Source organism: Sturnira hondurensis, unplaced genomic scaffold, assembly GCF_014824575.4.
Source record: "Sturnira hondurensis isolate 20B ecotype Veracruz unplaced genomic scaffold, ASM1482457v3 Scaffold0004136, whole genome shotgun sequence".
NCBI lineage: Eukaryota > Metazoa > Chordata > Mammalia > Chiroptera > Phyllostomidae > Sturnira > Sturnira hondurensis.
Window position 1 is genome coordinate 51955030 of NW_028076767.1, and position 14038 is coordinate 51969067.

Consider the following 14038-nt stretch of genomic DNA (forward strand, 5'->3'; position numbering starts at 1 on the left):
CTTGATTTCAGCCCCATGACCCTGAGCAGAGAACCCAGCCACATCAGGCTGGGCTTCAGACCTATAGAACTCTGAGCTAATAGGCCTCTGTTGTGTTAAGCCACTACATTTGTTGTGCAGCAATAGAAAAGTAATACAGCAATCGCTTTCAAACCTAAGTCAGATTCCATCCTTCTCTGCTCAGAACCATTTGGTGGCTTCCCACCCCTCTCAGAATAAACACAAGAATCCTCACAATGACCAGCAAACAAGGCCCCTGGGATTTGAGCTCCATGGCCTTGCCTCTCCGAGTGCCTCTCCTACTGTCTCCCATTTGCTCACTTACCCTGCCTCTGACCTTTTACACTTTGCTGCTCTTTCTGCCAGGAACCCTCTTTCCTAGGGCTGTCCATTGCTCACGCCCTCACCTCGTTCAGGTCTCTGCTAAAATGCCACCTTATCGGTGGGACTTCCCCTCACCATACTGGTGAACACAGCAGTGCCCCCAAACCCGACACTCCTTTTCCCCTTCCCTGCTTTGTTTTCTCTGTGGCACTTACCACCTAACATGTGCATTACTTACTTACTATTTGTCCCTGTGTATCCCCCAGTAGGGGAAGCTTTCTGCGTGCAAGGGTTTTTCATGTTCAAAGCACCTTTATATCTAGTACCTTCAACCCTGAAGAACCCGGTGAGTGCTTTTACTAGTTTCCCAGGGCAGCCGTAACAAATTGCCATACACAGGGTAGCTTAAAACAACAAAAACTTATTCTCTCAAAGTTGTGGAGGCTAAAGTTAAAAATCAAGGTGTTGGCAGGGTCTTGCTTCCTCTGAATACTCCAGAGGATAACCCTTCTTTGCCTCTTCTTAGCTTCTGCTGGTCTGTAGCAAATCCTTGGTGTTCCTCGGCTTGCTGCTGTATGGCTCCAAATTCTGCTTCCATCTCCATATGGCCTTCTTTCTTCTGTGTCTCCACATGGTCTTATCTGTCTTCCAAGTCAACAAAAGCATGTCTTCACATGCCTTCTTGTAAGAACATTAGTCATTGGATTAAGGGCTCACCCTAATTCAGTATGACATCATCTTAACCGATGGCATGTGCAAATCCCTATTTCCAAATAAATTCATGTTCTAAGATTCTAGCTAGACATGATTTTGGGTGGGGAAGGGGAGATGCTCTTCAACCCAATAGAGCCTGACAAGTATTTGGTGAATTAAAGGCACTATCTTAGGGCTTATATAAAAATTTTTTTCTTTTTTAAAAAAATATTTGTTGATAAAAATGTTTAATGTTGCTTTAATTCTGATTAAAATACTCATATTACTCTCATAAATATAAGGTAAAGTTGTCCAGTACTAAGTCATGTGTATCTCCTGTCCCTAGAGCACAGTGCTAACAGCTGTGTGTCAAGATAAAATCAATTCATTCTTCCAGCTTACATTTAGTCAAGACTGTTTAGATTAAATATTTAAATAATGGTATACAATTATTTGATTAGTTGGCAAAATATATGGTATAGAAGACAAGCATTAAAGATGACGAGGAGGGAAAAATGCTATAAATAGAAAGGGGTCGATCGAGACACTCACGGAGGGACCATGCGAAAACGAAAGCCACAGACGTAGACTGTTTACTAGAGAAGAAACAGCCTGAGGAGTGACAGGATCAGGTAAATATTTTTTTAAAGATGGATACACCCAGGCAGGCTGAAGGACAGGTAGAAATAAGCCGTGAAAATAATTGAAGATGCTGAGGAGGAAGAGATGAAAACGAGGTCCCTAACAAATCAAGAAGACCAGGGCCTGAGGCACAGGCAAGGCCCTTTGGTCTCACTGGGAGCCAAGGAGAAGACTAGAACGCGAGGAAGGGCCAGGTAGAAGAGGAAGATGAGCTCTGTGGTGGCGTTCACTGTAACAGAGTCATTGAATCTTTGCACTGGACAACACCATACTCTTGAAAATATGTTTTGCAGGGCCTGAGTTGTTCAGGATTGTGTTATGTTTTAAATCTTGGAAATATGGAAGAAAGGAAGAAAAGAAGCCTGTTAGCAAGATTTTGTGATACTTTTCATGAGGTTTTTTTTTTTTAAAGATTTTACTTGTTTTTAGAGAAAGAGGAAAGGAGGAAGAAAGAAAGGGAGAGAAATATCAATGTGTAGTCCCCTCTCATGTGGCCCCTAGTGGGGACCTGGCCTGCAACCCAGGCATGTGCCTTGACTGGGAATGGAATCAGCAACTCTTTGGTTTGCTGCCCGTGCTCAATCCACTGAGCTATACCAGCCAGGCTTATGTGTTTTTAAAAAAAGATGATGGGAGTTACTGGATATACCAGGGAAGAGAGAACGAGGGTGGTATAACTTCCAGGAAGTCACAGAATCGCCATCCTTAGGAACAGTCCAGAGAGAAGGTTTTCATACAGCACCGGTTTCCCTCTGACTTAGGAGCACTAGAACAAGTGGTGTTCCCACGTAACCACCGAATGACTGAAGTCCGGGTGTTACCAACCTGCCTATTGACACTAGTTTCAAACTTTGAATTCAGTCATTTCCAGGAAGTCTAATTCATCTATTCCAATTCACAAAAACTGCCAACATAGCATTTACCAGGTGTAGTCACTCTCCCCCGTACTTAAGTTATTTAGAAGAATAGTGATCATCACGGCTTTGAAGCCACAGTGCTTAGTTCAGATGTGGCTTGGTGCTCACTAGTCAAGAGACTTTGAGTCCAGTTATTGTCCATTCTATCTGTCCTCAGTTTCCTCACCTGTGAAATGGGGACAAAAATAAGTTATTAAGTGTGCAGTGTCTAGAACAACCCAACACACTGGAAGAACTCTATAAGCATTATTATTCTTGTATATTTTTAACTTTTTAATTATTTTAACATCCCAGAGGCAAGTACTGTAATAACACTTGTCTCACACTCTTGAAAGTTTTGCCTGGAATGGGCCATTTCTGTCTCAGTTTTATTTCCCAATGGTCATTTTTTTTCTTGAATCATGGATGACACACACTTGGCACACTTGTGCCTGTAAATTTTTGATTATGCCTGTAAATTTTTTCTGGAAAGTTCTTGAATGATTCCATACTAGAGTTTCCAAGTTCCTCACATGCTGAGGTTCTCTAATCAGGTTTCTTCCTAACACAAAGTAGTCACTCTTAGTTGGTACTATGACACCTTGTACTGATGTCTTACTACAACTACTTCGGAATAGTGTTCGGGAGAAATCAGAACTTTGCTAAAATAGTTGCATGTGTCACAAGTTTCTGGGTCATTTATCTGTACAGTTCAGAAGTTTCTATCTTTCAACTCTTTTTCATTATACTGGCTTCATGTCAGTCGACACTGTAGGACATAAAAACCTTGTAAATATTGCTTGGCCACTATTGTACTGGTCTTGTTTACTCCCAGAAGAGTCCTAACAAGGGAAGAGGGAGTGACAGTATTCAGGAAAAAAATAATAAAACAATTTCCATTTCATAAAAGAATACAGCAGCCCTGACATCCTGTTTAGTGCAGGCTTCCTGTGTTTGCGGAATCTCCCGACTCTGCAGGGGCGGAGGCAGAATGACTCTGGTGTTGTAACCTAGGGGTGGTGCTGGGGCTTGGGGAGGGCAGGGAGTCACAAGTATTAGTCCAAGGAAGAAAGACTACTTTAAATAAAGACCTGAGGAAGGCAAGGGAGTAGCAAACCTTGGGCATATCTGAGGAAAAGAATATTACAGACAGAGGGTACAGCAAGGTCAAAGTCTCTGAGGCAGCAATAGGTCCAGTGTATCTGTGGAAGAGCAAAAGGCCACTGTGGATGGAGTAGAGTGAAAAGAGAGGAGGAGGTGAGGCTGGAGTCATGACAGACAACCCTCCCCATGAAATTGGTTTTTTTTCCTAAATTGTTAATTCTGAGAAATGTTCATTGTACCGTTTGGTTGGCTTTTCAGAGTAGACCTTTGAAAATGCATTAATAATGTCCTTAACAAAAGTTTGGTCATCTGATACTCTGATCTCAGAGAAAATGCTAAAAAGTGTGCCATCCCACATTCTACAAGCTCCCGTTGTAGAAAAATGCACTGACGGTGCATTTTTCAGGGGCCACTTGATATATCTTGATGTTTGTCTTCTTGCGAAGGCAAAGCTGATTACTGTGATTATATGCTAATGCTTCTTGTGTATGGTAATCAGAAAAACATCACTCTTCACAAATTCTCTAAGTCAACTAACTCCAACATTTTCCCTCCCTACAGCGGACTCCTACTATGGATGCTGTGGATGGTATTTGCCATGTCGAAGAGAGACAGTAGTGTTCATTAGCACCTAACAAATGATTAGACTGTACTTGTCCTGGATGTTTTCTCATTGTGATGTTCTTATTAGGATCACTTGGGATATGAACACGGTGAAACTAAATGGCTGTTATATTAGTGCAGTGAAATTCCTAACTTCAGCACCACTGCTAGGTCCTCCAGGGGAGAGATTCTCCTATTCATCTTTGTATCATGAATGCCCAGCACATAGTGTGACATACCTGGAGCGTTTTCTGAATTTTAAGTCCTGAGCTCAGCACTTTACATATGTTATCTGGTTTAATCATAGCAAATCCCAATGGGCTGAGTAACGCTATTATTCCCTCTTTATAGATGTCAAAAGTGAAGTTATGAAAGACTCAGTGATTTTCCCAAGGCCCCAAAGGGAGAATGAGACTTGGGCTCACTCAATTCCAGGCTCTCCAATGTCAAATCCTTCACTGGTATTTGTTGAATCAATATAGATGGGTGGGAGCCTGCATAGGCTGCTGGGTAACATGGGCCATGAGGGACCTTCTAGTCCATTTCTCCTTCCCCCTTCTTGATTTTTCTTCTTCTGTCCCTGTGTCAAGGCTGCTATTTTGCTACATCAAATTCTAAAGTAACACCCATTTTGATCCCCTAGTATCAATGCAAAATGTTAACTGATTACCATATGGAACACAAGAACTTTATAACTGGATTAACTTTTTCCCATGTTTAACAGCTTTATGAGTTTATGAACCAATAGAGCATATTTCATTTTAGTTGCATTTTATTAGCCATTTATTTACTAAAGCAGTTTATCTTTGTAAAGTAGAAATATTATATATCATAGCTTGATACAAACAAAAAAGTTTATTAGTAGTGAGTATAAAAATATTTAAAATATTCTGTAGCCCTAAAGGAACAATTGATCAAAGCAGAAAGATTCGATGGACCTATAATACCCTTGTACTTGGATCTTACCATTGTGGAATTACTTATGCTCAGAAGTGATTTGGATCCTATAGCAAGGATTCATTAAGATACACACACTTTGCCCTGGCTGAGGAGGTCAGTTGGTTAGGTCAGTTAGTCAGCTGGTCAGTTGGTCATTGTCCTGATACTCCAAGGCTATGGTTCCTTCTCCAGGCAGGTGACCTGCAAGAATCATTAATGAATGCATTAATAACTGGAAATTATATATATATATATATTTCTCTCTCTCCCTAAACTCAATAATAAATTTTTTTAAAATGAAAAACATATCACACACTGTAATGAGAATTCATTCACAGGTTTAACCATTTTAAAAGCTGCTGTTCTACCATTTTCAACTGCAAAAATGGCATTTTAATATGGTTCAACTTAATAGTTGCTCTCATCAAAGAAGTAAAGCGTAAAATTGTTAACTTTTTTTGATTTTTAAATTGAGGAAGACATGAATCTAAGAGTTTCTACGTATGCCAGGGTAAGCTGATGGGTAACATATGATTAACTGCTCTACTTGGCTAGCACAGTCCTTTGAACTGATAAGTCAAATGAACGACATGTCCCAGGCCCACCAGGAAAATCACACAAGCAGCCAAAGACCTTCATCTGCTGCCACAGCAGTACCCTGTGAATGAGCAAGTAGGCAGGAAGGAGAGGCACGAGTGTGTCCTCTAAGTGTTTGACAGAATAGGTTGTAACTTGGCAGCAAACTATGAACTTGCTAAAGGTCAAAACCTGGACTTGGCACTTACATCTCACAAAACTCGCTTAGCTAGATGTTTCAAAAGTGTCTTCCAATGTGCACTGCTTATCAAATAGCAAGGCAAAAAACAAGGAACATTTGTTGCTCTACTTGCTCCAATTTAGCAATGTCGTTCTGCACTGGGTAGCCAGGATATGGAAGCTGACTTGCAGGGTTGTCAAAGGAACCAAGTGAACCTAACACAAGACAAGGGTGGCCTGAGCCTGTCATGGGTGTCTTAGGCCAAAGCAAGGGTGTCGCATCAATGCTGATATCTGAAATATCAGCAGACAGATCAAAATCACACTGGGCTCGTTAAGAGAGGAAAGGAGACTGAGCTTGGTACAGAGGATGGGTTCAGAAAGGCTACGGCATAATGAGAAAATGAGCCCAGCAATGTCTGAGGAGGGCAGGCAAGTGCTCAGTGAGAGGCGCATTATGAATGTGAAGAGCAGTGCTCTGGGCAGCAAGTAACATCACTGGGAATTTTACCTCAATCAATTTAATATTCCAGGCGTAATTGTATTATTCTGGAAAACCTGGGTAAATACACTGTATGTGATCTATTAGAGATACTCAATTCATTCTCTTCTTACAAAATCAAGTCAGTGACCAATGTTCTGTGGTGATATGTCTATTTTCTATATGTCTCAGTTCAGGCTGCTATAACAGATTACTGTAGTCTGGGTGACTTAAACAAAAACATTTATTTCTCAGTTCTGGTGGTGGGGAAGTCTAAGGCACTGGCAAATTCAGTGTCTGGTGTCTGGTAAGGGCCTATTTCCTGTGTCCTCTCCCGGTGGAGTCTCTTTTATAAGGGCCCTGATCCCATTCATGAGGGCTCCACCCTCATGACCTAAGCACCTCCCAAATGCCCCACCTCCTAAAACACTGGGGTTAAAATTTCAAATATGAATCTTGGGGGTCACACACATTCAGCCCATTGCAGTAGATAATATATGTATATGTATAAAAAAGTGAGTTAGACTCTGTGTACAGGTATACATAGACATTTACAGGTCTATCTTGGTAATGTTGGGACTGTGAGTGTCTATAACTGTTTATATCTTAATTTGTACTAATTTTGGATGTGTTTTATGTATATTTAAGATCAGTATCTCTTGATATCGGGATACACGAGTTCTGTTCAGAAGGCATCCAGCAATGTTATATAAAAAATAGAAACATTTATTGAAAAAAGACATAAGAAACGCTGTACATAGGGCAATGATACCTAAGTCCCCTTCAAAGTAGGCACCTTGGGACCTCACACAATTCTCCCAATTGCCATCAGCTGCCCTGTCTCTCATTGATTCCTGAATCTCATTGATGGTCTGAAATCTCTACCCTTTCAAATGTGATTTTAGTTTTCGGAAAAGCCAGAAGTCACAGGACACCAGATTTAGGCAATTGGGGTGCTGAGTCACCTGGGTAATTTGATGTTTCACAAAAAAAGTCTGCACAAGACATAATGCATGAGCAGGCACGTTGTCCTGATGAAGCTGCCAATTACCAGTTGCTCCTAGCTGTGGCCTTCTGAATTATCTGAATAGCTTCTGTGGAGGAATATGCATAACACAAAACTGGATGCAGATTCATTGCTCTACTCACTCACTCGTTTTTAATGTGACAGCCACACAGTACACATGCTCACACAACATTGTTTACTGCCCCCACTGACTAGTACAGTGAAGTCATCATTGTTCACACATGTGTACCCCAGTCCACTCTCCTTGGCTGCCAGGTTACATTGATGTTGTACAAGCTCTTCCCATTATATTAACAACGCCTGGATTTTTTCCAGACAGACTTCATATATCCTCAACAGTATTTCAGTAGTACTTACTTTATAAATATTTGATGTATGAAAAATGATTGGATGAATACAAACAACTGAGGGCATTTAGTGAACAAATCTAGATTTTTAGTTTTGTAGTCCAATATAAGTTTCAAATGGTGTTTTTTGTGGCACAGACTTTACTCTTGTTTGAATGTGGACAAATCCAAGGGCTAGTTTTACTCATTTGGTGTATTTATGCTCACGAACATAAATATCTTACTAACCTTCAGAGGTAAAATGCAGGCTTAATTTGACAAAAAAAAAGGATGTTTTTAAGCCTCTTTTGCTTAATTAACAAGCCAGGCCTTAACAAACCAATGAAGTAACAGAATAAAGGGTAGCAATTTGATTTACTTGTGATTAAAGATTTTATAAGGAGAATTAAGACTGTGTGATGAGATCCAAAGAAATAAAATCTTAAGAACATATTTTGGAAGAGGATTCCTGTAAGAATAACCTTTCCACAGGTTGTAAAAAATTAGGAAGAGAAGTACTGCTGGCTTCACAATCCCCAAAGAGTAAACTGGAGTGGTAGAAATGTTATGATGGTGCCTGATTTTGTGAGTGTGTGTTTCAATGCATGTGGAAGAAGTAGAGAATTTGGAAAAAGATTTTAAGTGGTTCATCCTCCGTGGAGGATATAGGATTGAGAAAGAAGAATCACATCATCTTTACTATGCTTGTTGGAAGATATCCTGTGTCAATCAACAGAAACCCAAAACTTCTTGTGTGTGTGCGTACTTACTATGGCATAGAATTGTGCTAGGTGTTAAGGTTGATGCAAAAAACAAAAACAAGGCCCTACATGGCCTAGCTGTGTAGATGACACAGTAGCTGTAGGCATGGAAAAACAGTTATCAACACAAGTCCTTGTTGTAAGAGCCAAATGAGTAGCACAGTAGCAAAAGTCAGAGAAGGCAGAATTGAAGTCTTCATTAAAGAAGTAGAAATTAGGCCCTGGCTGGCGTAGCTCAGTGGATTGAGCACAGGCCTGTGAACCAGAGGATCACGGTTCAATTCCCAGTCAGGGCACATGCCTGGGTTGCAGGCCAGTTCCCTGCAGGCCAGCTCCCAGGAGGGGTCGCACAAAAGGCAACCATACATTGATGTTTCTCTCCTTCCCCTCTAAAGATAAATAAATAAATAAAATCTTTAAAAAAAAGAAGTAGAAATTGAAAGGTGGAGGATTGTGACAGCCAGGGAAGCAGTTGAAGACATCACAGGAAAGTGAGTTGTGAGTTAGGACAAGGAACAGAGGCAGAAAAGCCTCAAAAGGGCTATAGGGTTCAGTAGGCAGACCAGTGTGACTAGGTAAGGAGGTTCATGCAGTAGAGAGTAGAAATGACTTTAGAAAGGGAGTCTAATGTTACATTGTGGAGGGTGTGAATACCAGGCTGAGGAGTTTGAATCTTCCTGAATGCTTTGGGGAATCACTGAAGAGCTCTCCGGGATGAAAGTGGCAGTTTAGAAAAAATCCACTGGTGCAGTGGAGGGATTGGATTGGAGACAAACCGATGGCAGGGACACCTGGAGAAAAGATTTCACAGGAAGAATCAGGAGGATTATTTGGATGGGGTTAATGATGAAGGAGAAAGAGACATCAAAAACAATTCTCAGATTTTGAATTTGGGTCACCGGTAAAAGATAAAACCACACAAACTCCCTAGGTAAAACTACTTTTGGAAGGAAGACAATTAGTTTAGATAAGGTAGGTACAGGACTACCAGGGGACAACTCCACAAAGAAGACTGAACCCAGCATGGAAAATGTGTTTGGGGCATGTAAAAATAAGCGCAAACTTTGTCATTTATTTAAATGGAAAATATGCCTTAAATTCCAGAAGTCACATTCTCTGGAGTTCTCTGGAAGGAATAATATATAGAAAGAAGAGTAGAACGCTGAAGGCTGAGTATCAAAGCATTTCTGTCTTGGGATCAATGGAGAAAAATATTGTAGCACTCAAAGTAGGTGATGGAAAAATAATGGTCAGTGAATTAGTAGAGCTGAGGTGTCCAAGAACCAAGGGAAAGTTTTCATGAAAACTTCCACCAAGTTAAGGAAAAGTGATGATAGAAACAAAGATCCCTGAACTGGCTAATCAGCATGTCTTAAAGATCTGTGCATTGTGAGAAGGCTTGAAAGAAGACCTAAGGGTCTCAAGAAAGGCCCTGTGGCCTTTGTAGCTATTGACTGGGAATGTGCCTGGCCAGATTGGTATGTGCAATAATTGTAAGAGACATACAAGGTTTCAAAGACTTAGTATTAAAAAAATAAAAAGATGGAGTCATAGTAGCTCTACCTAATGCATAGANAACTTCCACCAAGTTAAGGAAAAGTGATGATAGAAACAAAGATCCCTGAATTGGCTAATCAGCATGTCTTAAAGATCTGTGCATTGTGAGAGGGCTTGAAAGAAGACCTAAGGGTCTCAAGAAAGGCCCTGTGGCCTTTGTAGCTATTGACTGGGAATGTGCCTGGCCAGATTGGTATGTGCTATAATTGTAAGAGACATACAAGATTTCAAAGACTTAGTCTTAAAAAAAAAATAAAAAGATGGAGTCATAGCAGCTCTAATGCATAGAAACAAACACAGGGAGGCTGCCAAATGAAGAGACAAAGAAATATGACCCAAATAAAAGGACACATTAAAACTCCAGAGAAAGAACTAAACCAAATGGAGAAAAACAGTCAATCAGATACAGAGTTCAAAACACTGGTTATAAGGATGCTTAAGGAACTTAGTGAGTACCTAAAGAGCATAAATAAGATCCAGTCAGAAATGAAGAATATACTAATTGAAATAAAGGACAATTTACAGAGAAACAATAATAGAGTGGATGAAGCCAAGAATCAAATCAATGATTTGGAACGTAAGGAAACAAAAAGCAAGAAGTAAGAACAATAAAAAGAAAAAAGGATCTAGAAAAATGAAGATAGAGTAAGGAGCCTTTGTGACAACTTCAAGTGTTCCAACATTCACATCATAGGGATGCCAGAAAGAGAAGAAAAAGGTAAGAATTTGGAAAGGTATTTGAAAAAAACAATGAAAGAAAACTTTTCTGATTTGGTGAAGGAAATAGACATTCAAGTCCAGGAAGCACAGAGAGTCTCAAACAGGATAGATGCAAAAAGGCCCACTCTAAGACACATTAAAATTAAAATGCCAAAAGTGAAAGATAAAGAGAGAATCTTAAAAGCAGCAAAAGAAAAGAAGTTAGTTACCTACAGGGAGTTCCCATAAGACTTTTGGCTGATTACGCAAAAGAAACTTTGTAGACCAGAACGGATTGGCAAAAAATATTCAAAGTCATGAAAAGCAGGGACCCATAGCTAAGATTGCTCTACCCAGCAAAGATATTGTGTAGAATCAATGGGTCAAAACAGAATTTCTCAGACAAGAAAAAAAAATAAAGGAGTTCATCATCATCAAACCATTATTATATGAAATGTTGAAGGGACATATTTAAGAAAAAGAAGATTAAAACTATGAACAATAAAACAGCAATAAATACATATCTATCAACAATGGAATCTAAAAAACAAACTAAGCAAAAAAAGAAAAAGAACAGAGACAGAATCATGAATATGGAGGATGTTTTGATGGTTGCCAGATGGGAGGGGAGTGTGAGGGAATGGGTGAAGAGGTGAGGATGTTAATAAGAACATAAACAATGGCCACGGTAATGGAAAGTACAGTATAGGAAATTGAGTAGCTTAAGAACTTATATTTGTGACCCATGGACATGAACAATGGTGTAGGGATTGCCTGAGGGAGTGGGGTTGCAGAGTAGAGGGGGACTAAGGGAGTAAAATTGGGATAACTGTAATAGCACAATCAATAAAATATCATTTAAAAAAGAATGTTAAAGATCTCAGTATAACATTTAAATATTGATTGCACATTAAAATATTTTGATATATTGGGCTAAATAAAATATGCTATTAAGGTTAACTTCATCTTAAAAATATTTTAATGTTGCTAACTAGAAAATGTACTTACAATATTTTTTCATTGGATGCCACCAATCTAGACCTTCATAATCAAGGTCACTATTATAGCACTAATATACAACAAAATACACACGCTTACATGTGCTTTAACAGTTAATGCATTTTCACTCCATCCACACAGTTTGAAATCTTTCAAAATGTGCTCTGCATTTTGTGAGTGTGCTTCTATATGTTGTAACCAGTATAGATTGTAGAGATCCACTTGTTTATTTTATGGAAAACTTTAGTTATTTCATCTTATTGAACATTTGTCTCTTTTTTATCAACCCACAGGTGATGCTACACCTGATGGTCTCAGAACCTACACTCTAAATGATTATTTAAAAAGTACTTTTAGAACGAAGTCCTACAGCTTGCTGTGGGTTTCAGGTAAGGATTTTGGCAGGGGAGCGGGCAGATTTTTATCCTTTTGTTCATTGTAGTTAAGCTGAGTCCCTTTTATGGCACCGAGAAGATACCCTTGTTTTTTAAACCACATGGGAGAGAGTCTTTTTCTACCTAGGGGTGTAAAGGGACTTCAGTGAGAAAGAAACCTTATTTCTTTGATATGTACTATAAAAGTTAAATGTGAATTGAAACCTTGACAAAGTGGTGGAAAAGGGAACATATACTAGTGTAACAGTCATCATTTAATATTTTTCAAACTTAGTTATTTAGTACTTGTGCAAACTTAAATTTAACTGCATAATTTTTAGCTTATGGAGATGTTTAATAGCAATTCGAAATGTTGATCTGGCCATTTTTTCTCTTTAGACCACGAATATCTCTACAAACAAGAAAACAATATCTTGCTATTCAATGCCGAACGTGGAGACAGCTCTGTTTTGTTGGAGAACAGCACATTTGTATGTTCCATCCCATAATTAATTCATCCTTTAAGGAAATTCCGGGGACTTTTTCCACACCTTTTAATTCCCGAGTGCTATTGTTTCACGCTGTTGGACTCTCTCTGCAGCATATGACAGTGGATCTTTCTCTACTCCTTGGAATGTTCCCTGCCTTGGCTACTTTTTAGTCTCCTTTGACAATTCTTCCTTCTCTGCCCACACTCCTAAATGTAAGTGTGCTCAGGGTTCAGTCTTCATTTGCTGGCCTCCCTCCTCATTTTGCGTGTTCTCCTTCAGTAAATTTCATGCATGTCCACATCTTGCCTCAGCCTCTCTTTCTCACCTTAATTCCCCAGCACACACTTTTTTTTTTAACACTAACCTCTGCTCAAGATGTACCAGGGGTGTCCAACCTTTGGCATCTCTACGCCACACTGGAGGAGGAAGAGCTGTCTTGAGCCACACATTAAATGCATTGTGAGACGTAGTCACACACACAAAAAAATCTCAGAGTGTTTTAAGTAAATTTATGATTTTGGGTTGGGCTGCATTCACAGCCATCCTAAGCTGAATACAGCCCAGAGGCCACAGGTTGGACACCCCTGAAAAATCTTTATTTCTTTCTGTTTGTTTTCTTCTGTACATGAATGGTCTGCGAGCATTTAAAACTCTGTACTCCACACTAAACTAGTTATTTCCCCTTCACTCTCCTATCAAACCCAAAGCATCCTATTCCTCTTCCTGAGTTCCCAATCTCGGTCAATAGTGCTCTCCTCCAAGTCACAATACCCCTTGATTCCTCCATCCTTCCCTGTATTTAGCTACTCAACAAATCCTCTGCAATTTCAAGTGTCTCTCAGATTTCCATTTCCACCCTCGAGTCCTGGTTCAAGGGCTCCTTTCATCTTGTCAGAGTGAGTATTCTAATCTGTGTAACTACCTCCCAACTACAGAACAGACCACTGCATTGCCCACGTCAGGGCTGATACAACTCCTCTCATCCCATCCCAGTCACTGTGCCCCCAGAGCACCTTTGAAAAAGCAGATAAGACTCTATCACACCTATATGCCAAGACAGTCATCGTTCTGCTGCTTATATTTAGGCCCCAGCTATTTTTCTAATTGTATGTCTTCTCAGTTTATACTTTGATATACCCTATACTGTATTCAGGTTACATCTAGCCTTTAGACAGTCTCTCAATATGCATGCCCTTTTTGCTCATGCTTTTCCCTCTACTGAGAAAGTTCTCTGCTTCTAATCTCCTCCCTCATGACTGTCTTTCCCTGGTTAAAATTAATACTTCTGTCCCAGTTTCTCTAACCCCAATCACCATCCACCTTACATCATGGTCATCTGTGGGGGGGAATGTACCATCTCTCCTAC

General features: G+C 39.8%; 1 protein-coding gene across 1 annotated transcript in view; it reads left to right on the forward strand.

Annotated features, from left to right (window-relative positions):
* DPP4 (dipeptidyl peptidase 4) overlaps nucleotides 1-14038 on the forward strand; it is an 83893-nt gene that overhangs the window by 11568 nt on the left and 58287 nt on the right. Inside the window, exons 3-4 of the mRNA XM_037044583.1 lie at nucleotides 12101-12196; nucleotides 12581-12672. Coding sequence (XP_036900478.1) covers nucleotides 12101-12196; nucleotides 12581-12672 — 188 coding nt within the window. The remainder of the gene's footprint in view (nucleotides 1-12100; nucleotides 12197-12580; nucleotides 12673-14038) is intronic.